Source organism: Gigantopelta aegis, chromosome 1 (assembly GCF_016097555.1).
Source record: "Gigantopelta aegis isolate Gae_Host chromosome 1, Gae_host_genome, whole genome shotgun sequence".
NCBI classification, from domain to species: domain Eukaryota; kingdom Metazoa; phylum Mollusca; class Gastropoda; order Neomphalida; family Peltospiridae; genus Gigantopelta; species Gigantopelta aegis.
The window spans coordinates 42,466,414-42,493,850 of record NC_054699.1 but is presented as its reverse complement, the minus strand read 5'-3'; the positions used below and the strand labels follow the sequence as shown (position 1 = coordinate 42,493,850).

Sequence of the window (27,437 nt, the reverse complement as noted above, 5' to 3'; positions counted from 1 at the left end):
CAACACATTTTATTTACGGTTATATGGCATCAGACATATAGTTAAGGACCACACAGATATTGAGGGAGGAAACCTGCTGTCGCCACTACATGGGCTACTCTTTTCGATTAGCAGCAAGGGATCTTTTATATGCACAATCCCATAGATAGGATAACACATACCACGGTCTTTGATGTACCAGTTGTGGTGCACTGGCTGGAGCGAGAAATACACCATCTAAATGTTGATAAATTAATATATTTATAAATACAATGAGGGGCACGATTTAGTTCAGTCGGTTGAGTACTTGCTTGAAGTGCGTGCATTGCAGGATCAAACCACCTCAGTGGATCCATTCAGCAGATTGGGTTTTTTCTCTCATTCCAACCAGTGCACCACAACTGGACAATTTAAAAGCTGTGGTATGAACTTTCCTGTCTGTGGAAAAGTGCATTAAGAAAAAGATTTCCTCTGATGACTATGAGTCATAATTACCAAATATGTCTGACATCCAATAGCCGATGATTAATTAATCAATGTGCTCTAGTGGTGTCGTTAAACAAACAAAACTTTACAAAACAAAACTTTAACAGTACAATGAGAAGAACGGTGTGAAGGAATAACAAAGTATTAATTTTGGTTTCTACTTTTCTTCATCTTTATCCAATTAAAGTTCAAGTGATATTTTAATATACAATCAAAGTATAATTAGTAACATGACCATGCATTAAAAACTTTACTAGAAAAATGCTCAGTCTGAATATGTACAGTAAATGTATAAATACAACTCTTTAGTAATAAGGAATAAATATTCTCAATAAATGTATAATCACTCCATACGTGTACATGATAACTGTTTAGCCATAAGGAATAAACATTCTCATTAAATACAGTCAATTCATAAATGTAAGCATTAATTAAAAACTACTCTATAGGACCATACCCACTTAGGGTATGTACATGCATGCTCAATAATACTAGAAACAAAAACAGAAAGTAATGTTTTATTTAACGACACACTCATTTTATTTTACGGTTATATGACATCAGACGTATGGTTAAGAACCACACATATATTGAGAGAAAAAATCCGCTGTCGACACTTCATGGACTACTCTTTTCAATTAGCAGCAAGGGATCTTTTATATGCACCATCCCAGAGACAGGGTAGTACGTACATGTACATACCACAGCCTTTGATATACCAGTCATGGTGTACTGGCTGAAATGAGAAATAGCCCAATGGGCCCACCGACAGGGATCGATCCCACACTGACCGCGCATTGAGCGAGTGCCTTACCACAGGGCTACGTTATGCCCTGCTTAATAATGTTAGTGGTAATCCATTAAGATCATTACATGAATTACTTGAATATTATAACTGTTTAATAATAAAACAAAATTATACTAATAAATAATCTGAATATAAATATATACTCACTTTATAAATGATTAAAATGTAACCATTAATTAAAAACTTCTCTATATATAAAGACCATGCCCACCCAGGATATACATGCATGCTCAATAATATCAGTGGCAATCCATTAAGATAATTACATGAATTACTTCAATATTACAACTGTTTAATAAAAAACAAAATGAACTAACCTGTCTCAATAAATACACTCACTTCATAAATGTAGCCATTAATTAAAAACTATACGATACCTGCCCAGACTATGTAGGCCTACATGTATGCTCAATAATGTTAGTGACACTCCATTAAGACATTTACATGAATTACAATGAATATTATAACTGTTCCATAAAAAAAATAACTAAATAGTCTCAATAAATATACTCACTTCATAAAAAACACGTTATAAACTTAGTATCTCAAAAGTACGATCAATAAACTGTTCGTATTAACACGTTTTGTGGCTCCTCATTCACAGAGTGAGGTCGCTTGAAAAGATCATTTTGACAATATTCGACAAAGCACATCACAAGCTTGTTACAACTATAAAGCCAACACATAATACACTTACAACAACAATGGCCGATACCCGCTGGTCTCCCGATCACAGCTTTTGACACTTCGATCTCAAACGAGTGCAGGCCAATTGTGGTTGTGGAAGCGTGACTGATTCTCTATAATCTGGCTGTTGGGTGACCCAGGTTCCTGATTGTCAATATATTTCCTGTCTGGATAATTCATATAATAACGGTGCGAGTAGGCGACTGGGAACAATAGACTATTTTCTGCGGCACAAAAAGATATTGTTTTTCACCTGTTGGTGGATGCCTTATGCGACTATAGGTCTTTAGTGTGTATTGGCTTACGGTAAAGCACCATAACAGCTTCGCCCATATTGCAAACAGACTTATTTATTTCATTTTGATTTACAAACTTTAAAGAGATTTCAGCATGACTGGAGCAATATGCACATGTCCAGGCTTTATAGATCTCAGTAATTTGGGGACTTTTGTCTTTTCTGATAGCAGGAAAAGGCAGGATTTAGCTTGGTCAGTTAAGTGCTCTCTTGAAATGCTTGCATCGCAGGATCAAACCACCTTGGTGAATCCATTAAACTGACTGGGTTTTTTCTCATTCCAACCAGTGGACAACAACTGGTCAAAGGCTGTATGTGCTTTCCTGTCTGTGGACCACATAGATATTGAGGGGAGAAACTTGCTGTCGCCACTTTATGTGTTTGTTTTGTTCAATGACACCACTAGAGCACATTGATTACATAATGATCGGCTATTGGATGTCAAACATTTGGTAATTCTGAGTCGTAGTCATCAGAGGAATTTCTTAATGCAGCAAGGAATCTTTTATATGCACTTTTCCACAGACAGAAAAGCACATACCACAGCCTTTGACCAGTTGTGATGCACTGGTTGGAACGAGCAAAAACCTTCCACAAGGAAGTCATCTTGACAGCTTCCAAAACATTGGACCGTTAAATTGTATTTGACATTAATAGGGTGCATGGTTTAAGATACAGCTAGCCAAATTGCCAAATGAAAATTATAATTGAATTTAGCAAATATATTGAAAATTGATTAGTGACTACTGTTCAATGTTTCAAAATTGAGTAGTGATCTCTGAAACTTGTGTGTAGCAAATCGCGATGTGATACTGAACAAAATGTTCGCTGTACTAATTAATATATATTTGCCAAAAAGCTAATTTAATAATTGTCTCTCCTTTATAGATATACTGCCAGAGAGGGAGGGAGGGAGGGATGATACAGAGACGGGGAGGAAAGGATATGCCAGAGAGGGAGGGAGGGAGGGGGAGGGAAGGAAAGGGAGGAAGAAAGAGAGAGGGAGGGATGATATATAGACAGGGGGAGGGGAGGAGTCTCTCTCTTTCTCCCTCTCTGGCTATCCTTCTCTCCCTGTCTTTGTATCATCCATCCCTCCCTCTTTCTCCCTCTCTGGCTGTCATTCCCTCCCCCAGTCTCTGTGTCATCCCTCCCTCCCTCTTTCTCCCTCTCTGGCTGTCATTCCCTCCCCCAGTCTCTGTGTCATCCCTTCCCCTCTCTTTCTCCCTATCTGGCTGTCATTCCCTCCCCCTGTCTTTGTATCATCCCTCCCTCCCTCTTTCTCCCTCTCTGGCTGTCATTCCCTCCCCCAGTCTCTGTGTCATCCCTACCTCTCTCTCTTTCTCCCTCTCTGGCTGTCATTCCCTCCCTCAGTCTCTGTGTCATCCCTTCCTCTCTCTTTCTCCCTATCTGGCTGTCATTCCCTCCCCCAGTCTCTGTGTCATCCCTCCCTCCCTCTTTCTCCCTCTCTGGCTGTCATTCCCTCCCCCAGTCTCTGTGTCATCCCTTCCCCTCTCTTTCTCCCTATCTGGCTGTCATTCCCTCCCCCTGTCTTTGTATCATCCCTCCCTCCCTCTTTCTCCCTCTCTGGCTGTCATTCCCTCCCCCAGTCTCTGTGTCATCCCTACCTCTCTCTCTTTCTCCCTCTCTGGCTGTCATTCCCTCCCTCAGTCTCTGTGTCATCCCTTCCTCTCTCTTTCTCCCTATCTGGCTGTCATTCCCTCCCCCAGTCTCTGTGTCATCCATCCCTCCCTCTTTCTCCCTCTCTGGCTGTCATTCCCTCGCCCAGTATCTGTGTCATCCCTTCCTCTCTCTTTCTCCCTATCTGGCTGTCATTCCCTCCCCCAGTTTATGTGTCATCCCTCCCTCCCTCTTTCTCCCTGTATGGCTGTCATTCCCTCCCCCTGTTTCTGTATCATCTCTCCCTCTCTCCCTATCTGGCTGTCATTCCCTCCCCCAGTCTCTGTGTCATCCCTCCCTCTTTCTCCCTATCTGGCTGTCATTCCCTCCCCCTGTGTCTGTATTGTCCCTCCCTCTCCCTCTCATATTTCTCTTCCCTCCTGACGTTTTTCCCCCATCTCTATTTCTGTCTCCACCCCCCCCCCCCCACCTCTTTTTCTCTGTCTCTATCTCTCCCATCTCTATCACTCTTTCCCCATCTATCTCTCAATCCTCCCTCACTAGCTCTACAGGCTCACATGCTGTAATATTCGCAAGCCTGAGGGAGGTCTAGACTGTGACAAGAGATGTTTTTACAGGGGTCGAGTCATGCTCCCCTGAAAAAAATAGTAAACATCATTTTGCTTCAGTGTGTGTGTGTGTGTGGGGGGGGGGGGAGAAGAGTTGACCCCTGAACCCCCCTCCATATGAGCCTGCTCTTCTTCCCTCCCTGTCTCATTCTCTCTCTCCTTTCCTCCCTGTATGTCTCCCTCCCTAATTCTTTCTTTCTGCCAACCTCCTTCCCTGGTTAATAGTGGTTATCCTTCCCTTCCTGTCTGTCTCCCTCCATAACTATCTGTCTCTCCCTCCCTCTCTCTGTCCATCTTTGCCCCTACCTCTCTCTCTCACCCTCTATCTCTCATTATATTATTCTCTCTCTTTAATTGTGTCATTAAAAAACCCAAAGAAACATTCTGATAAATACACTACACAAGTTATGTCACAATTTTAATACTGTCACAAAAATCTATATAGGATGAGTATGTCACTTATCTTGAGCAATAACACATTGTCAAGTCAGAGCTCGAAATAGAGGCCTACAAAAAGCAGTAATTTGTTTTAGACCAAGCAGGTGAAAGAGAAATTCACCTGAAAAAAATGTACGTTTAGCTCATTCATTATTTAGCTGGTGTGATTCTGTTATTTTGGAAGGAAGGAAATGTTTTTATTTAGCGATGCACTCAACACATTTTATTTACGGTTATATGGCTTACGTCAGACATATGGTTAAGGACCACACAGATATTGAGGGAGGAAACCCACTGTCACCACTTCATGGGCTACTCTTTTCGATTAGCAGCAAGGGATCTTTTATATGCACCATCCCATAGACAGGATAGCACATACCACAGCCTTGATATACCAGTCGTGGTGTACTGGCTGGAGTGAGGAATAGCCCAATGGGCCCACCGATGGGGATTGATCCCAAACCGACCACGCATCAAGCGAATGCATTACCACTAAAGTCATGCTTTCTGCCAGAGAATAATTTGAGGATATGTAATAAAAACAAAACAGACCATAAGTCCCCATGCAGATGGTTGTGGGTTTCAAATTGAACACTGCATTTCATGAGCTTTGATGGGGTTGGGGTGGGGTGGGGCCTTACATAACTGTTGAATGGCCTCCTACCTTTAATCTTCAGATTCAGAAGGGGTCCATATATGCAGGTTCATGTACAATGAGGTGGAGGGTTAAGGGGGGGGGGGGTCTCAAAACCCCCATCTGCTTCAAGCAAATTTCATTTTCTTAATGTATTTTCTCAGGGGCGGAGGGATGAACATGACCCGACTCTGCTAAAAATGGTGTTCACCAGTCTAGACACACACACAAAATGTCCTGCATATAACAAAAATCCAATTTACTCTATGGCCCGTTCACTAACCACTAAGGATGACGACAGTCACTTTTCAGACACTTATTTTGGCTTCGTACACAATAAATAAAACATATTCAACAGTAATTTTTTTATATGATATATTTGACAAAAGATACTTTTTACTTTTGTCATCTTTTAAAACTTAAAATTAATATCAGGGCTGTACCCTCTGGGGAACGGGGGGGGGGGGGGGGGGGGGGCAGTTGCCCCTCCTGAGAATGTCACTTTTATTTATTTTTTCTCCCGAAAATAGCATACACATCTCACGGTTTAATTTGTATAGCGTTTTATTTGTTTTTAAAAAAAAGTAGTGCCCCCCTAGGTGATCAGGGTACGTCCCTGAATGTTTATGTCCAGAATTATATGAAAAAATATGTATATATCGACCTCCTTGTTATAGAAATTTGACAGGGGTCAAAGTTAACAGACCAGTTTTTATTCTAATCTGGCTAAACATTGTAATAATACAGCTAATTGTATTGTGTATGAAACCAAAACAAGGGTGCTAAAAGTGACTGTCCTCGACCTTAACTCACTGTCCTGGACAGACTAAGACAGCCCAGATAGCTGAGGTGTGTGCCCAGAAAAGCATGCTTGAACCTTAATTGGATGAATAAGGTGTTTTTTTGTGGGGTTTTTTAAAAAAAAACTCCGTCCCATCCTCCTACATTTTCTGTGGTGTTTTTTTCTTTCTTTTCTAAATAACTCGTTTGGTTTGACGTTGGAAGAAAAGTAGAAAAATAGAAATGTTGTGTGCCATTTAAAAAACAAACAGCTAAAAAATAATTAAGTTGCAGTAAATTCCATAGTATGAAAAGAGACAACAAACCCATGACCATTCTTTGAGAGAATCCGGTCTTCCAGATACTTTATGACGCATAAAGACGTTGAAAATGACATCATCGTAACCATTTTGTCGTACCGGTACGTTATTTTGTGGTTTGGAAATTCCACCTCGGCTGTTGCAACATCTGCACACATTGATCGTGTTGTTTTAAAGGGTCAGACCCTAGTTTCAACCCATGAAAATGCACACTAACTTTAGTTAATCTACAAATCTGTAACACATTTGGACTTTGAAAGGTGAAATTCCCTCTAAAAATAGACTAAACCTCGACTCCATGACTGTTACTTCTCAGACGCACGTGCGTTTTTAAAAATATGAGAAATGCATTTTGTGATATTAAAAACAACAGGATTACCAAAAACACTTCGAATGTACGGAAATGGATAATATAAACAAATAGATCTAAGTAAAGTATGATTTCAGTTTTCTAAAACGGATTTAATAGTCAAAAATATGCCTTAGTGTTTAAAACCTAGGGTATGTCCCTTTAATTGGGAAAGGCATCAGGGATTGGAATTGGCAAATGAGAGGTTTCTTTGTAAATCCGATATTTATTGCGTACGAATTCGAACCGATGGTTTGTCGGGCGTTAACAACAAAATATTTTTTATTTCGTGATAAGCAATAATTCACAAATGTCTCCAATAAGTCTTGTTGGATGTCGACAAAATTTTCGGGTACTGATAGAATAATGAATCATGGAGATATTCACATTCATGGGCGTACATAGGATTTTGAAAAGGGGGGTTCCAAAATAGACTGCAGAGATATTGGGCATATATTTCTATGTTGAGTAAATATAATAATGTCAGATATGAATGTCAGATATATTAAATTATTAAAAAAAAGCGATTTCGAGGGGGGGGGGGTTCGGTCGAACCCATCGACCCCCCCCCCCATGACATTCCTATTGTGTGGCCTCTCATTGTCTGTGCCCCCCAACTTGTTCGCAGGTCTATTTTTGCGAGATCTCGCGTGAGTTTGTGGTTTGCGTCCTCGAGTTACCCCGCAACGGGCACATGCACAGTGGAATGTGAAAGAGGTCTATTGCAAATGTGACTATTATGTAGACCCCCAAAGTTTATCTGGTTTCTGTTTGTACGTGTATGAAAACAAACACGTAGGCCTACAAAACCCCAGCACACTGACATCAATTCCATTCTCTTAAACTACATGTATACATAATGTATTTGTTGATGCAGATATGATTGTTCATGTCATTAATGTATATTTATGTTATTGTTACTGCAGATAAAAGTATATTATATTGTTGTTTTTGCTCTGCCCATATGCGGCCGGGTGTTAAGCAAATAAATCATTCTTATTCTTAGAATGATTGATAGGAACAAAAATTATATCAGCGACACTCGATTACGAACTTTTATCACCGATCATCATATCGGCATAGCGCTAGTTCAGCCGACCAGTTTCCGATTAAATAATCGATCACTGAAACACCCCTACCCTTACACATGTACAGTAGCCTATGTAAATGCGGTTTAGGCCTAATTCAAACAAAACAAACCAATTTTGGGTAAACAATATAGGCATCACCTCCACGCCAGTTAATGTTGCCATGGCAATGCTACAATATAATATGATACATTATATTATACATTAATTAATAACTGCGCAATCAAAATGAAAAAGAGTTCCGGGTCCGTATTTTGTTGTTCCGAAATTGTAGTACGGTCTGTTATTTATCTTTTGATGAACTGACACCCAATAGTTAGAATTCGCTGCTCTATAAAAATGGATAACGTTTAAAAGTCGACGGGGGAACAGTCAACTCCAATGTCAGGTGTTGAAAGTTGAAATGTCTTGTGATGAGGATGAATTGGACAATAATGCGTTTTTCAGAGCTTTACAGGTTTATGCAAATCAATAATTATTAAATTTTAAAACCTATCATCTTACCTTTCAGAACTCGATATTTAAGAGGCTAAAATTAGTTTTAGTAACAGTAATACACGCATACGAAGGAAGGAAACGTTTTATTTAACGACGCACTCAGTACATTTTTAATTTATTACGGTTATATATATATATATATATATATATATATATACTACTCAAAAGAATTTAAGGGTCAGACGATATTTTCGACATTATTTTCTGAATGTCAATTATATTAGCTAGACCATAATGTCACGCATGGTATTGTTCCATTTTGACGAAAGTGGGTCTAAGCAACCCATAAATGAATTAAAATCCACTGTCATTGACACTGTCGACTAGTTCTAATGGTGAAAACATGCTTACATTTGCACGTAAATTAGGGCGAAAGCGAAAGGTCTGCTAAGTGCCCATAACTTGCTTTTTCACAAAGCGCTTCATTTGCACGCTTTGCACGTGTATTCCATGTTCCCAATGCTGAATTTCCGTATAATTGGAGCTTGCGTTCGTGTACGGTGCACACTCCAAATTCGACAATGGTACGACTTCAACTGACTATCGAAGATCGAGGAAGGGCTATTGCTTGGCTTCAGGATGGCAATACGCAAAGAAATGTTGCTCTGAGACTTGGTGTCAGTCAGAGTGTCGTTGGCCGAATGTGGCAACGGTACCAAGCAACGAATTCTGTTCGAAATCGTCCACGTTCGGGAAGACCCTGAAGCACTACAAATAGAGAGGACCGCTACATCACCAATATGGCTCTACGTCAACGCACAACCACTGCAAGCCGATTACGTGACAATCTGTGGACTGCGACTGGAACTCGAGTGTCTGATCAAACCATACGCAATCGTCTGAGAGCCAATAATCTACGCTGCCGTCGCCAGGCTGTTCGACCACCACTCCTACCACGTCACAGAACGGCCAGACGTCACTGGTGCACGCTTCATCTGCGGTGGCAACATGTTCAGTGGGGTCGAGTGATGTTCACTGATGAGTCCAGGTTTAGTCTCCAGTTCAACAACGGTCGGGTTCGTGTCTACAGACGTCCTGGGGAGCGCTTCTCTGACGTTAACGTTAGACAACGTCACCGGTTCGGTGGTGGCAGCGTCATGGTGTGGGGCGGCATCTCTATCCACCACAGGACCCCCCTCTATGTGGTGGATGGCAATCTGAATGGAATCCGCTATCTGAATGAGATTATCCGGCCGTTGGTTCTCCCAGGCCTTCAGCAGATTGGCGGCGGGGCAATTCTGCATGATGACAATGCCAGACCCCACCGCGCCAGGGTGGTAACGGACTTTCTCAGACAACAAGATATCGCCAGGATGGATTGGCCAGCATATTCGCCTGACTTGGCCCCAATAGAGCACGCCTGGGACGAATTAGGCAGGAGAGTTCAGGATAACCATGCCCCTGGCCAACCTTCATGATCTGGGTCAACTTCTTATGGCAGAGTGGCAGGCCATTCCCCAAGAGTTCTTCAGATGTCTGATCAACAGCATGAGGCAACGATGTGTCGAGTGTATTCGCGCCAGGGGTGGATTCACATACTATTAAACGAATGTTCTAATGTGTAAAATCCATGTTTGACAACCTTCAACTTTGACAGCATGTCATGTGACTTTCTTGTATACAGTGACGTTTATTTGTGGTTTTTTGTAAATATGGAACAATAAATATTTTTTTTGGTGTAGTTTACATCATCAATCTAATACACTCTGAAACTTATTTGGTTATACATTTTTGACCCTTAAATTCTTTTGAGTAGTATATATATATATATAATCGTAATAAATTATATATATAATATGGTTAAGGACCCCACACATATTGAGAGACAGGATAGTACATACCACAGCCTTTGTTGCACATGATGTGGAGCACTGGCTGCATTGTTCTCGCTGGGTGAAGATTGATTGCGCACCAGGCAAGTGCTCTACCACTGAGCTATGTTCTGCCCCCTACAGGCTACTCGCATACATTTTATAGGGTCATTGTCATTCACTAAGGTTGACCGGCCTCGGCTACTCGCATACATTTTATAGGGTCATTGTCATTCACTAAGGTTGACCGGCCTCGGCTACTCGCATACATTTTATAGGGTCATTCACTAAGGTTGACTACAGTCGCTCTTCGCATACATGTTTTGACTTTTTCCACAATAAATATAGCATATCTTACCATAATGTCATTTGAAATCCATAATATTTTGTAAAAGGTAAAAGGTAAAAGAAATTGATCATAAGATTTTTTCAAACTCATTCAGGTGCATTAGTAATGTTTAATTTTTTTTATTTCAATAGCAATTTTGCATTGGAATTTTTACAGCATTCTTAAACATCATGTACCCAGTTTAATGTTAAAGAAAGAAAGAAAGATATGTTTTATTTAACAACACACTCAACACATTTTATTTACGGTTATATGGCGTCAGACATATGGTTATGGACCACAAAGATACTGAGAGAGGAAACCTGTCGTCAATTAATGGGCTACTCTTTTCTATTAGCAGCAAGAGATCTTTTATATGCACCACCCACAGACAGGATAACACATACATGTACCATGGCCTTTGATATACCAGTCGTGGTGCACTGGGTGAAGCGAGAAATAGCCCAATGGGCCCACCGATGGGGATCGATCCCAGACCGACCATGCATCAACAGCTTATGGTTATTGTAAGGAGATGCAAAGTGATGTCATCGGAATACTTCAGGGCTCGAACTTAAGAATTTGTCTCCCACGGCGATGTTTAAAAGAATTGCAATGGGTGAAACAGTCCTCCGACGGCAATTTTGAGCCTGCCTATGGCAATTTTTTAAAAAGTGACATTTGCAGCAAATAAACCTGACTGAAAGGCTATCTTGTTATATGTAGACATCTTTTAAATGCGCAAATGTTAAATATTGGCAGATAATGTACACCAGGTGTATACATTTCGCCATTGTTGAGGAAGGAAGGAAATATTTTATTTAATGATGCACTCAACACATTTTATTTACATATGGCAAAGGATCACACAGATATTGGTGATGCTCTCTACCTACAGCGATTTATATCTCAACGACGGCAATTGCTGTCAGTGCCACCGTTAAGTTCGAGCCCTGATACTGATGTAATTCAAATAAAAAATTAGCTATATTATTACAGTGGTTCATCACATTAAAATAAAAACTGGTCTACTAACCTTGACCCCTGTCAAATTTCTATAATGAGCAGACAACATTGTTTACAGGTCAGTAAATTCTGGACACAATTATATTAAATTTACATTGTTGAAAGATGAAAGAAATAAAAGGTACCTTTTATCAAATATATTACATCAAAAAATTACTGATGAATATGTTTTATTTATTGTTTTTGAAGCCAAAACAAGGGTATGAAAAATGACTGTCATCGACCTTAGTCTATATAATAATATACCCACCTCCCCACCCCCCCACCCCGACCCCGGTCCCGTATTCATTTCCCGTTCCAATCTGTTCTAACAGACAGATATAACAAATGCAACATTTCCTTATTATTTATTTTTGTTTTGTTTTACATATATTTCAGGGCTCAAACATAAGAATTTGTCTCTCACTGGCGGCAACTTTGAGTCTGCCTATGGCTTTTTTTAAAGTGACTTTTGCAGCAAATAAACATGACTAAAAGGTATGTAGACATATTTCAAACGTATAAATGTTAAATACTGGCAGATAATGTACACAAGGTGCATACATTTTGCCATCGTTGAGGAAGGAAGGAAATGTTTCATTTAATGATGCACTCAACACATTTTATTTACATATGGCAAAGGATCACACAGATATTGAGGGAGGCAACGCGATGTCGTCATTTCATGTTGCACTGGCTGGAACGAAAAATAGCCCATTGACAGGATCGATTCCAAACTGACTGCATATTAAGCGAGCGCTTTACCACTGGGCTACGTCTCGCCCCCTCCATCGTTGAGGAGTTTTACTGACAGTGCAGAAGTCGGTGATGTTCTTAACCTATGGCAAATTATATCTCAATGAAGACAATTGCCGTCTTTAAGTTCTAGCACTGTATTCATTATTATTTTAGATAAATCATTAAATGTGAAACAGTTTCTCTTACATTTGTAGGTTTTGGCAAAGAGAGAAGAAAAATTGGTGATGTTTATTTATTTATTTATTTTTAATTTCCAGACAACATTTCTTGACGTGTACGAAAAAGCCCAAGAAAATTGTTACGTTATTTGTGTTCCGAAGATGACGTCAGTATTTGGAGTGAGAATCTCACGCAAGTTTGTAGGTTTGTTTTTTGACTGAACTTTCTACAATGTTTAATATAGCAGCACTTGTACAGGTCATGGGAATCTTGGAAAATCGTTGAATTTTCAAATTTATTTAATTTTCCAGATCGAAAGTCAAAGAATTTTTATTTGGTCATGGAAAATGGAAATTGGTTTGAATTTTTTTTTTTTTACAGTCAAAATAACACTAGAAGAGTGGTGATTCACACCAAAACATTGTAAAACTACATATGTTGATACATCATAACATGTATGTTTAATAATTAAAAAAATTCCTTGAGAAAATTAAGGGTTTGGTGATGATGTATCACAAGATTGATGCATTATGAAGTGTTATGTGGTGATCGAAGGGTGTTATCAGGAGTTGCAATGTCAGTATCGTTTTCATAATTTATTCATAAAGTTAATTTTAGCGAAAAAAGGTTAGTTTGTTTTGTTTAATGACACCACTAGAGCACATTGATTTAATTATTAATCATCAGCTGTTTGGTAATTTTGACATATACATGTACTCTTAGAGAGGAAACCTGGTACATTTTCCCATTAGTACTACATGTATATAGTAACAAGGGATTGTTTTATACACCATCCCATTGACAGGATAGCACATACCACAGCCTTTGATATACTACATTTCATCCAGTCATTGCAGTTTTGTTCTTTAGTTAAAAGGCATGTCCTGAGTTTGCTGCCATTGTAAACATTTCTGACTAAAATTATAATTTATTTTCTTAAATGTTATGCTTTTCTTTTCTCTTTTTTCAGAAACGCAGATTCTACGACCGTCGCCATATTTTCAAGGGTAAGTAAGGTTTCAGGAATGTGTGTACTACTGGTATTCTGTTTATTACAACGTACATCAATGAAAAAAATCTGAATTTTTTTTTATTTAACGACGCACTCAACACATTTTATTTACGGTTATATGGCGTCAGACATATGGTTAAGGACCACACAGATTTTGAGAGGAAACCCGCTGTCGCCACTACATGGGCTACTCTTCCGATTAGCAGCAAGGGATCTTTTATTTGCACTTCCCACAGGCAGGATAGCACAAACCATGGCCTTTGTTGAACCAGTTATGGATCACTGGTCGGTGCAAGTGGTTTACACCTACCCATTGAGCCTTGCAGAGCACTCACTCAGGGTTTGGAGTCGGTATCTGGATTAAAAATCCCATGCCTCGACTGGGATCCGAACCCAGTACCTACCAGCTTGTAGACCGATGACCTAACCACGACACCACTGAGGCCGGTCTCTGTCATACAGGTTACTAGCTAATAATTATCAGAGTTACCACATATTACATGTATGTCAATCAGAACCCCCCCGAAAATAAAAATAAAAAAGCAGCACTATCTAAAAGAACTATCTGAACCCAGTACCTGTAGACTGATGCCTACCACGACGTCACCGAGGCCGGTAGACATGATGGGAATGCAAAGAGCTAGCTAAAACAATCAAAAAATTATATCAGTTTATAAAAAACAATTGCAATCCTATATCACATATTTTTCAATGAAAACTATACTATAAACATATTGAAGACTGAACAAAAGTATTGAAACATATATTTTGTTACATTATGGAACTAACTTAATCATAAGAAAACACTGCAAGAATATTTTGGTTTATGCAAGTATGAATCGAAAGAACAATGTGCACACTTTTTAAATGGCACTGTACGCTTTTGTTATACAGGATACAGTGTACCCCTGTCAATCACCAGTTGACCCCTCCTGCCCCCCCCCCCCCCCCCCCCCCCCCCCCCCGTCTTGTATACGTATGGCAGCACCAACTTAATAAAAAAAATTCATATTTAGATAAATTTCCACAAAATTAAATTTGTATTTGAGTTCTAGATCAGTGAAACTTGGTTTATAGTGTATGTTTGGCTGTACATCACGGTGCCCTGAAAGGTATGTTGTAGGTGAGACGTATAATTCTGCAGAATTGTTATTCTATGAATTATGTCCCCTAGCTCCCACAAGAAGTGCGAGATTTGCTTTGGATAGGAATTAATGTGCTGTTACAGGGCTCTGCAATAGGGCCTCCACGAGTCTAAAATATTGAACTCGAGTACTCGAGGGTCAAACTCGACCCAGACATGAGTACCCGACACTTACACAAGATGACAATGAGACTAAAACCCCGTTCTCACTTGAACGATTTTTTACGCGAATTCCGTGCGACCACCAAATCGTACAGGACGTGCGGGAGTCGCACAGCAGTATGTTGATGATTCGCACACGTTGTAGGGGTGTCGTGTGTATTTCGGACATGTCACATGCCGGTGCGACATTTTTCAAATGTTTAAAATTATTGTACGGCTGTCTCTAGGTTCGCACAGTTCGCATAGAGGTTGCAAAGCAGTCGCACAGCAGTATGATAGGTCGCACGGGAGTCGTAAGTGAGTCTTAAGGGAGCCGACATGTGCGACTCCCAGCGGACCCCCTGTGACTCCCGTGCGACATCCATCAGACTTCCGTGCAACTGTCGTGCAACCTGTGCAAATCTCATGCGAGCCTGGTGCAGAAAGGCAGTCGCATGGCAGTTACACAAGTGAGACTGCGTGGGGGGGGGGGGGGGGGGGGGGGGGGGAACCCTAGGTAATTCGTACGAGAATCGTACGGCTGTACAATCTTTCAGTCGCACCGCAGTTGTACGAAAAATCGTTCAAGTGAGAACTGGGCTTAAGGAATAAAGTAAAATGGCATTATGCATCTTCATTCCAGTGCTAAAAATGGATGCCAAATCATGCCATTGTATTGCATTTAGAAACTGGTTGATGTGTTCATTTTTGTGACGGATGGACGGCTGGTTTTAAAAGAGAAACCAGTGCACGATCATATAATTATTATTTAACTTATATTGCTGATTATTTTCTGCTGAAATTATTGTCCTACATTGTCCATTGTATTATAGTTGATCATTGTATTCCATGTTGTACGGGTACTCGAGTCCTGTGAACGAACTCAAGTCTTGCTAGACTCTGTTCATGTCTAAGTACTCAAGTACGTGTGGATACCCTACTCTGCAAATTATGAGAACGATAAACTTTTCATTCGCACAGCAACCATGCAGTCATGGTTTTGTGTAATCCAATTTTTGTCCGCACTTATTACAGAGAACATTTTGTTCAGTATTGTATCATGATTCATTACATACGTTTCAGAGATCACTACACAATTTTAAAACATTTAACAGTAGTTGCTAATCAGTTTTCAAGTGACTAGAAATGTTGCTAATAAATTTTTGGAAAACAAAATGTTCCCTGTATTAAATTTAGAATGTCGATTACACAGTCATGATGTGTTATGCTACAATAAGATGGGTTACCTCAGTTTGTGTTTGCGTAGTCCGTAAATGGTTTGAAGTTTTCAGTTCTCATGAGTTCTGCTGTTAAATGTTTTTGAATGCAATTTTCAGGCAGTACATGACGATACGTTCCTCCGCTAATCAGACAGTATTGTTTGACGACACCGGCCAGGGTTTGGAAACTGATGATGGTATGTGTACATTTTTATTATCCACATAGATCAAGATATACAGGGAAATATAACAGGTATGACACATGTGTGTCATAGACTCATAATGATTTCACACGCACAACAAATGACGTAATTTTGGAAAGCAATGTCTTGTAACATAATGCGGCTTCCACAGTATTAGCTCTGTGTGATCACTTACCAAAATGATATCAAATTTGTCATGACGTAATTTTGGAAAGCAATGTCTTGTAACATAATGCGGCTTCCACGGTATTAGCTCTGTGTAATCGCTTTCCAAAATGACATCAAATATGTCATGACGTAATTTTGGAAAGCAATGTCTTGTAACATATGCGGCTTCCACGGTATTAGCTCTGTGTAATCGCTTAGCAAAATGATATCAAATTTGTCATGACGTAATTTTGGAAAGCAATGTCTTGTAACATATGCGGCTTCCACGGTATTAGCTCTGTGTAATCGCTTAGCAAAATGATATCAAATTTGTCATCGTCTCCTAGTTACGTTTGTGGGGCAGGACGTAGCCCAGTGGTAAAGTGCTTGCTTGATGCACGGTCTGTTTAGGATCGATCCCCGTCGGTGGCTATTTCTCATTCCAGCCAGTTCACCATCATTGGTGAAACAAAGGCTATGGTATATACTATCCTGTCTGTGGGATGGTGCATATGAAAGATCCTTGCTGCTAATCGAAAAGAGTAGCCCATGAAGTGGCAACAGCAGGTTTCCTCTCTATATATCTGTGTGGTCCTTAACCATATGTCTGATGCCATATAACCGTAAATAAAATGTGTTGATGCGTCATTAAATAAAACATTCCCTTCCTTCCTAGTTACGTTTGATTTGGTCGTTTCTTGTTATTCATAAACGTATTATTATGGATAATAAAGAAATTATTACACTCGCTTGGGAATCATACAGATTTTATGAAACTTGTGTTAGGATTCATGTATCAGCCTCGCTTTCCCTCAAGCAATACAAGGATCCTGACATCGTTTCGTAAAATCAGCATGACACACACACACACACATAATTTTTTCCCATCCCTATCCATGCAAGACAGACCAATTCCATAATGTCAGCCCTTGCTGAATAAATTTGTCTTGCATGGTCTATGACGTCATTGAATTTAACATGGGGAATATTACAGCGTTGGTAATATATGATGTCATGTCAATGCGAGTTGGTTAGTTTTAGATCAATATTGTAGTGCTAAATTGTATTTAACACATGAAACAAACGCGGAAATTATGATAGTGTAGTTTATTTATGATAAAACGGTCAAATAAAGAAGTTACTTTTTCAGCCATCTTTGTTTGTTCGTGTAAAATAATGGTTTATTTATATATGGATGGATGGGAGAAAAGACTCCATCATATGTGGTCATGTGGGATAGAAAAAGTACACCCGATGTGGTGGAAATTTCGACCCGGGAAATTGTAGAAAACAATAGTTATTTTCAAGCAAAACAATAATAATGATATGAAATTATTTTGCATTTTCTTTTTCTTTAATGCATTATTATAAAAACAGTTTAACCTGCCTCCATCATGACTGATATATCAAAGACTGTGGTATGTGCTATCCTGTCTGTGGGATGGTGCATGTATAAAAGATCCCTTGCTTCTAATGGAAAAATATAGCAGATTTCCTCTCTAAGACTATATGTCAAAATTACCAAATGTTTGACATCCAATAGCCGATGATTAATAAATCAATGTGCTCTAGTTGGGTCATTAAACAAAATAAAAGTTTTTGGGTTTTTTAACTTTAACCTGCCTCAGCCATTGTGTAACATTCAGCTATTGTTGATTTGCTTGGTTCTTGTTGTAGGTTTTTCACAACATGTTAAAGTGAAGATAGTCAGTGAGGAGTTAGCGTATAACAAGGTAAGGTTGTAGGTTTTTCACAACATGTTAAAGTGAAGATAGTCAGTGAGGAGTTAGCATATAACAAGGTAAGGTTGTAGGTTTTTCACAACATGTTAAAGTGAAGATAGTCAGTGAGGAGTTAGCATATAACAAGGTACGGTTGTAGGTTTTTCACAACATGTTAAAGTGAAGATAGTCAGTGAGGAGTTAGCATATAACAAGGTAAGTTTATAGGTTTTTCACAACATGTTAAAGTGAAGATAGTCAGTGAGGAGTTAGCATATAACAATGTTAAAGTGAAGATAGTCAGTGAGGAGTTAGCATATAACAAGGTAAGGTTGTAGGTCTTTCACAACATGTTAAAGTGAAGATAGTCAGTGAGGAGTTAGCATATAACAAGGTAAGGTTGTAGGTTTTTCACAACATGTTAAAGTGAAGATAGTCAGTGAGGAGTTAGCATATAACAAGGTAAGGTTGTAGGTTTTTCACAACATGTTAAAGTGAAGATAGTCAGTGAGGAGTTAGCATATAACAATGTTAAAGTGAAGATAGTCAGTGAGGAGTTAGCATATAACAGGTAAGGTTGTAGGTTTTTCACAACATGTTAAAGTGAAGATAGTCAGTGAGGAGTTAGCATATAACAAGGTAAAAAAGACATCATTTTGAACTGCACCAATTGATTTGTCTTAAAACCATCCACTTGAAAAAACACACAAAAAAACCACCATGTGCAACAAAGTTAAAAAGAATATAAAACTAACATGTACTACACACTTCTTCAAAAGGATAAGGGAATTGAAAATTTCACATGTTTGAAAAGGTCTAACACATTAAGTGAGCTTGGCTAAAACTCCAGTTAACTAATCTGTAATCGGTGAAGAAAACAAAAATTGATTTAAAGGTGCAGACCCAGTTTCAGCACGTGAAAATGGACACCAAGTTGAGTTAATCTACAAACCGGCAACACACATTTAGATAACGTTACAACAGAGAGAAGCTAATGTCTATGATGTTTAAACAGGGAAATACCGTCAAAAAGTAACTAGAGCTCATCTCAATAACCATTACTTCTCACATGAACGTGTGGTTTTAGAATAATGAAAAATTCATTTGGGGTAAGCCAGCAAGACCGTAAGACATTACTTTCATTCATGTTAGCTTTGGTTCTTTGATCTCCCAGTCCTAAACCGGTGTCTACATTGTAATTCAAGCTGAAAGTTTCGGGCAAACTTAATTTGGTCATGACAGTCTTAAACAACTGCAATTTTATAAGCACAAATACATGTACGTACTAGCAAATTTTCATTTGACTAAGTTTTTGAAAATTAATTGAATTGAAATATGGTCGTAATTATAGAGGAAGTACGGTGTAGGCCTACCGAAAATACTTCTCATTATATATTTGTATCGGAATACCGTTCTGATTACAGAGGTAAATCACCCCCAAAATACTCGATACCAAACTTTTAATTTCAATACCTCCCAGCCCTATAAAATAAATCCAGCTTTGACTGAAGGCTATCATTCAGCTGTCAGTGATTTTATTTGTTTTATTTTCGCTAACAGTTTTATTTTCTCTTTCAGAACTACAAACCGTACAAAATACTTATAACGGACCGACCGTTTGACCCAAGTTTCCAGGTAAAATATTCAGAAGCTGTTTGCCAATTACATTATTTCAACTTATTTTCATGCTTACATGTATATCCAATTAAGGTTTAAGCACGCTATCCTGGGCACACCTCAGCTATCTGGGCTGTCCGTCCAGGACAGTGGGCTAGTTGTTAGTTGGTTAGTGATTAGTGAGAGAGAAGAGGGTGTAAAGGCCTTACACCTACCCATTGAGCCCTAAAGAACTCGCTCTGGATGGGTTGGAGCTGGTACCAGGCTGCGAACCCTGTACCTACCAGCCTGTAGTCCAGTGGCTTGACCAAAGCGCCACCGAGGCCGGTTGACAATTACATAACAATTCTACAGGGATGATAATAATATGATGTGTTATTATGTTATGGTAGAAGCGGGCGGTGTTTATCAAACGTCTCATAACATTTCCCAGACCTTTCCATTTAAGGTGGGGGGGGGGGGGGGGGGGGGGCTATTGTTCTAGCTTCCCACCACTCTTCTTAGACCAGGCCCCGTGCTTATAAACCTTAAAGTCTAGACTTTAATAAAGTCCAGACTTTAACGTCATGGCGACCATTCAAATAGCATTATGTTAAAGTCTAGACTTTATTAAAGTCTAGACTTTAAGTTTTATAAGCACGGGCCCTGGTGAGATTTAGCTCAGTCTGTTGAATGCTCGCTTGAGGTGCTTTTGTTGCAGGATCAAACCACCTCGGTGGATCCATTCAACTGATTGTTGTTTTTTTCTCTCGTTCCAGACAGTGCACCATGGCTGGTCAGAGGCCATGGTAAGTGCTGTCCTGTCTCTGGGAAAGTGCATATAAAAGATTCCTTGCTGCATTAGGAAAAATGTAGCGGCTTTCCTCTTATGACTATGTGTCAGAATTACCAAATGTTTGACATCCAATAGCCAATGACAAATTAATCAATGTGCTCTAGTGGTGTCGTTAAACAAAGCAAACTTTGCTGCTAAGACCATTTCAAGATTCCTTAGCATGTAAATTAAAGAAAAATAATGGTACTACAAAAAGATTAAATTAATAATATTTATATAACGGCATGGTAGGATCTTGAAGTTACATGTCTCTCCATAGTCTACGTGTATATTGAATGAGCAATTAATAACTCCCCACAATGTTTGTTTTTTATGCCATGGGGTACAGAAGGTAAAATTACATACCCTATATTCATGGAAATTAAAGGATATATACTGACAGGCATAAATAACGCAATGGATATTTTGCTGACATTTTCTTATAGAAATATTATGTCATCTATATTAGGCATGCAGACAAATGACATATTGGTAACAACTGTAACAGAAAGAAGATATTGTTCAAATTCGGATTTTTTTTTAATAAAATTTAGTTTTAAACAAAAAACACAAATGGATTTTTTAGCTATATAACAGCAATGTTTTAACATTACTTACCATGGCATATTAAAAAGACGACAGAAAACACAAAAAATGGTTGCTGTTATATGGAGACGAGAGCAGGCAATACACATACAAAACGATTTTCATATGCAATGCTGTATTGTTGTACTAAACACATCAGTTATGCTTTTTTGCTGAAAACTCACTTTATTAAAAAAAATTCTGATTTGAACAAAATCTTCTTTCACTTATGTGAAATATGTCATTTGTTTGCATGCTCATATACATGTATCTGATATGACATTTCTATAAGAGATTATTCAGTGAAATAACCATTGCATTATTTATGCCACTTAGTATATTTTTTATAATTAATAGATAGATATAGATGATAGTAAGAGAGCTGCTGTTAAGTATTTGTCAGAGCCCACGAAATGCCCAATTTCAGAACATTTCAAACTTTATTTTCTGGCTGCATGAAAGCCTCACATGAAGGGCAGATTTTCCAATCTGTGTGAAGGAAGCAGAAATACATGTATCAGGGATTTACCTTGTTTTTCTGAAATGGGGGTCCCTTGGACTCACCTCTTTCTTTTCTGGGGGTCCCAACCTGAAAACAAAGGGTCCCAAAACCACACAAATGACAGAGAGCTGCAGACAACAAATCACGTGTATACTATATATGTTTCATTAAAGTAAATTTAACAAGCTGTGTTGTTGTTTTTCCTTTCGAGAAATCAATGTCGGTATTCACTGTTTATTCTTTCAAAATCAACATTTCACTTTGATCTGTATAATTATTTGAACCATTTCCTGCAAGCTAAATGACACTCACAATACCATGCGTTGTTTATGAATCGTTCTACTTGTTTGTTAATGCAAATCAGAACATTTAACCAATTTGTTTTATTCGCCCGGGAATTTCCGATTGTGTTCGGCCTGTTGACGAGAAGTTCCGAATGATCGCAAATCCGCGATCTCTTTCCAGAAAGTACCAACTTTACCCGATTAAGCGCAGCAAAAGATAAAGACGCAGTGTTCCCAGAGATTAAAACTTTTTGTTTTCGAGATGGGGAATCCCCATTTGAATACGCAGTTTTTATAGGTAGAAAAGAAATAGTGTGTTACACAGAATGATCGATCTTTGATAGTGGACAGGGTTACTGAAAATGTCAGATATTTTATGCGTCCCACGGGACGCAGTATCTCTATTTTTGCGGGTCCAGTTAAGTTTTAGTGCGTCCTATACGCAAGTTTTGTGCGTCCGGTAAATCCCTGCATGTATAGAAGAGACTATAGGATTGCTTAATAAGCTCATAATATTTTGTTTTTCAGTCAACAAAAACATTAGCTGATGCTCAGTATGATTCCGTTTGCTCACCCAAAGTTTCTTTTCTGGAGTAAGTATACATCATGGTATGTTCCCATTTAATGATTAACTCCATTGAGGTTGACCTGTTATGTCTTGTGGTAGACTACACATATTTAATCTTATTACCCCATTGGTCACTTAATCATAACAGGGAAAATGTTTTCATATTTATTTTCTCAGTGAGATCTATTCTGCATTGATGTAATATACAATACTATTGGACGATTTGACGCTGACAAACCAATGACCACGTCGGTACTAAAGATGACATCATCACGATTTGGCAAAGAAACAAAATGACGTCACATAGTTTAAAGTGTCGCATTTACGGCTCTCTGATTTCATTGTTAAATTTGTAATAAAATGTTATTTTAATGCAGTTCATTATATATGTTTTAACAGAATAAATAGCACTAATGTGATTAAAATGCAAAGTTAAAGCAATACTCAAAACAGTGTGTTTACATCGTGTCTATATAGGCTATATGTACATATATTGAAAATAAAAGGGTTTTAGAGAATAAAATAGCTGGGTAATAAATAGAATAACAAATTGTACCAGTTATTATCAAATTGATAACTGGTAACTCTATTTAATTTTGGAAATCTCAACATGTAAACAAATTTTCTCTCTACTTTATTTTTATCTTGTACACCTACATTAATTTGCCTTGTAATATTTTGCTGATATTACATTAATCTATCTGTACCGTTGCTTATGTAATCCACAGATCAGATTAATATTGTGACAGTAAGTATAATAATTATAGTTGTTATTTATGTATAATTTTTCCTGTCGCAACAAGGGTCTGTGGCTGGTACCTGTATATCATAGGCTGTGGTATGTGCTGTCCTGTCTGTGGGAAATTGTGTATTAAAGCTAGCTTGGTGCTAATGGAAAAAATGTAGTGTGTTCTCTCTGATGACAAATACCAAATGTTTCTTGAGGGAATTATCCTTTAAAAAGGTGAATAAACATAATCACTCTAGTTTTGAATTAAACAGGTTCAAATATTTAACTTCAACTCTGTTTAAATATATATTTAAATGTCTATATTTTTATTTTATTTCAGATGTAAGAAGTTTTTGCAGTCATTTGCTGAATACTCCCTAGTGAGTTGAGACCTTTCACAATCACAAATATTTACATGAATTTACATGTATTTTACCATACACAAAGGCCAGTTTTAAAGACTATAACAGAGATTTATAAGAAAACCAGTTTCAAAGTTTATAACAGATTTATAAGAAGGCCGGCTTTAAAATTATATAACACAGAATTATACGAAGGGCAGTTTTAAAGTCTATAACTGATTTATACGAAGGCCAGTTTTAAAGTCTATAACAGAGATTTATACGAAGGCCAGTTTTAAAGTCTATAACAGAGATTTATAAGAAGGCCAGTTTTAAAGTATATAACAGAGATTTATACGAAAGCCAGTTTTAAAGTCTATAACAAAGATTTATACGAAGGCCAGTTTTAAAGTCTATAACAAAGATTTATACGAAGGCCAGTTTTAAAGTCTATAACAGAGATTTATACGAAGGCCAGTTTTAAAGTCTATAACAGAGATTTATAAGAAGGCCAGTTTTAAAGTCTATAACAGAGATTTATACGAAGGCCAGTTTTAAAGTCTATAACAGAGATTTATAAGAAGGCCAGTTTTAAAGTATATAACAGAGATTTATACGAAAGCCAGTTTTAAAGTCTATAACAAAGATTTATAAGAAAACCAGTTTTGAAGTCTATAACAGAGATTTATAAGAAAACCAGTTTTAAAGTCTATAACAGAGATTTATAAGAAGGCCAGTTTTAAAGTCTACAACAGAGATTTATACGAAGGCCAGTTTTAAAGTCTATAACAGAGATTAATAAGAAAACCCGTTTTAAAGTCTATAACAGAGATTTATACGAAGGCCAGTTTTAAAGTCTATAACAGAGATTTATACGAAGGCCAGTTTTAAAGTCTATAACAGAGATTTATACGAAGGTCAGTTTTAAAGTCTATAACAGAGATTTATACGAAGGCCAGTTTTAAAGTCTATAACAGAGATTTATACGAAGGCCAGTTTTAAAGTCTATAACAGAGATTTATACGAAGGCCAGTTTTAAAGTCTATAACAGAGATTAATAAGAAAACCCGTTTTAAAGTCTATAACAGAGATTTATACGAAGGCCAGTTTTAAAGTCTATAACAGAGATTTATACAAAGGCCAGTTTTAAAGTCTATAACAGAGATTTATACGAAGGTCAGTTTTAAAGTCTATAACAGAGATTTATAAGAAGACCAGTTTGAAAGTCTGTAACAGAGATTTATACGAAGACCAGTTTTAAAGTCTATAACAGAGATTTATAAGAAGGCCAGTTTGAAAGTCTATAACAGAGATTTATAAGAAGACCAGTTTTAAAGTCTATAACAGAAATTTATACGAAAGGCCAGTTTAATTCTACAGAATATTTTTTTTTTTTAGAAGTACAATGTTTGTTTTGTTTGTTCCTATGATGACAGGTTCTGCGTGAGTTGGATGACAGTATAAAGTTGTTCAACAACAACTACATGGTGCTGAAGGACTACCTTGACGATGCTGCCAACAGGCTAGAGAAAACTGTCAATCACGCTGTAGAGGTGAGATTTGTTCCGTGGGGGGGGGGGGATGGAGGTGAGGCCCAGTGATAAAGTTCTTGTGTGATTAATCTAGGATCGTTGATCTCCCCCTCCCCCCCCCCCCCCGCCAATCAGTGAACCCATTGGGATAGAGGGTGGTAATTTTGATCCCTGTCGGTGGGCCCATTGGGCTATTTCTCGCTCTAGCCAGTGCACCATGACTGGTATATCAAATGCCGTGGTATGTGTCATCCTGTCTGTGGGATGGTGCATATAAAAGATCCCTTGCTGTTAATCGAAAAGAGTAGCCCATGAAGTGGCGACAGCAGGTTTCCTCTCTCAATATCTGTGTGGTCCTTTGAGTTGAGGTGCACTGGCTGGAACAGGAAATAGCCCATTGGGCTCACCGATGGAGACCAATCGTAAACTGACCACACATCGAGCGAGAGTTTTACCGCTGGGCTACATCCCACCCCCTGGTTAAAACAAAGTCATGTTTAGTACCTCATTAAATAAAGCATTCCTTTTCTTTCCTTTGTTCTTCGTGTATGTTTCTTGTTTTGTTTAATATTCTTGTTGTTCTCTATTTCCAGAAATGTTTGAAGTGCACCAAAATGAAGTACCACTCAGATGTGAAGTTTAGGGAGACACTGTCAGGAGCAGTAGAAAGGTGAGATTTAGGGAGACCCTGTCAGGAGCAGTAGAATGGTGAGATTTAGGGAGACCCTGTCAGGAGCAGTAGAATGGTGAGATTTAGGGAGACACTGTTAGGAGCAGTAGAAAGGTGAGATTTAGGGAGACTGTTAGGAGCAGTAGAAAGGTGAGATTTAGAGAGACTGTTAGGAGCAGTAGAAAGGTGAGATTTAGAGAGACTGTCAGGAGCAGTAGAAAGGTGAGATTTAGGGAGACTTTTGTCAGGAGCAGTAGAAAGGTGAGATTTTGGGGAGACTGTCAGGAGCAGTAGAAAGGTGAGATTTAGGGAGACTGTCAGGAGCAGTAGAAAGGTGAGATTTTGGGAGACTCTGTCAGGAGCAGTAGAATGGTGAGATTTAGGGAGACCCTGTCAGGAGCAGTAGCAAGGCGAGATTTAGGGAGACTGTTAAGAGCAGCTGAAAGGTGAAATTTTGAGAGACTGTCAGGAGCAGTAGAAAGGTGAGATTTAGGGAGACTTGTCAGGAGCAGTAGAAAGGTGAGATTTAGGGAGACTGTCAGGAGCAGTAGAAAGGTGAGATTTAGGGAGACTTGTCGGGAGCAGTAGAAAGGTGAGATTTATGGAGACTGTCAGGAGCAGTAGAAAGGTGAGATTTTGGGGAGACTGTCAGGAGCATTAGAAAGGCGAGATAGCTTTCCTCAAAATGACTCGGTGCCTCAAAGGAACATTATCACAGATAATTGACCTGTTCAATGACCCGAAAATATATACATTTGATTTCTCCCTAAAAATACTTTATTGAACCATCTACATAACCACCATATCCCACTTATTAATGATACTAGGCGACATTATCGCTTTAATGAATCGTCCCATCCCTAATGGTGAGGTGACATTCTAGCTTTAATGAATCGTCCCATCCCTAATGGTGAGGAGACATTATAGCTTTAAGGAATCGTCCCATTGCTAATGGTGAGGCAACATTATAGCTTTATCGAATCGTCCCATCCCTAATGGTGAGGCGACATTGTAGCTTTAACGAATCATCCCATCCCTGATGATGAGGCGACATTCTAGCTTGAACAAATCGTCCCATCCCTAATGGTGAGGCGATATTTTAGCTTTAACCCGTCTCTGTTTTGTTGCAGCTATGTGTTGGGGAGCGTACACAACAAAGTGTTTCCCGTCATATGTGATCGGTTCCGGCTTGAAGACGACGGTCTATTATCAAAGTGTCGCAGACTGAATGGGGTTCTTCCAGAAACCCTCGGCGTCAAGAAAGAATTCTCGTGTGCTTTACCGTCAGCGGTGAGTACCAGCAAGGCCCTTTCTTTACAGCTTGTAAAAGTTTAAAGTCTGATTTAGCTCAGTCAGTTGAGTGCATGCTTGAGGTGCTTGCATCGTAGGATCAAACCACCTCGATGGATCCATTCAACTGATTAGAGAGGGGGGTGAGATGTAGCCCAGTGGCAAAGCACTCGCTTGATGCACGGTCGGTCTAGGGTCGATCCCTGTCCGTGGGCCTATTAGGCTATTTCTCATTCCAGCCAG

The 27,437-nt window shown here is 38.7% G+C and overlaps 2 protein-coding genes across 6 annotated transcripts in view; one reads left to right on the top strand and one right to left on the bottom strand.

Annotated features, from left to right (window-relative positions):
• Positions 1–6,772, bottom strand: part of LOC121375239 — a 31,972-nt gene extending 25,200 nt beyond the window's left edge. Inside the window, exon 1 of the mRNA XM_041502570.1 lies at positions 6,683–6,772. The gene's annotated coding sequence lies outside the window, so the exon portion shown is untranslated. The remainder of the gene's footprint in view (positions 1–6,682) is intronic.
• The window catches only part of LOC121375209 (putative uncharacterized protein DDB_G0284213), a 94,160-nt gene that overhangs the window by 39,664 nt on the left and 27,059 nt on the right, over positions 1–27,437 (top strand). For 3 of the 5 annotated variants that reach the window (XM_041502538.1, XM_041502530.1, XM_041502547.1), the window contains exons 3-12: positions 12,772–12,877; positions 13,644–13,680; positions 16,308–16,387; positions 18,218–18,273; positions 19,840–19,896; positions 22,592–22,656; positions 23,702–23,741; positions 25,139–25,255; positions 25,828–25,904; positions 27,035–27,194. In XM_041502538.1, coding sequence (XP_041358472.1) covers positions 12,835–12,877; positions 13,644–13,680; positions 16,308–16,387; positions 18,218–18,273; positions 19,840–19,896; positions 22,592–22,656; positions 23,702–23,741; positions 25,139–25,255; positions 25,828–25,904; positions 27,035–27,194 — 732 coding nt within the window. In that variant the 5' untranslated portion in view covers positions 12,772–12,834. The other 2 variants (XM_041502521.1, XM_041502512.1) reach the window with 2 other exon arrangements.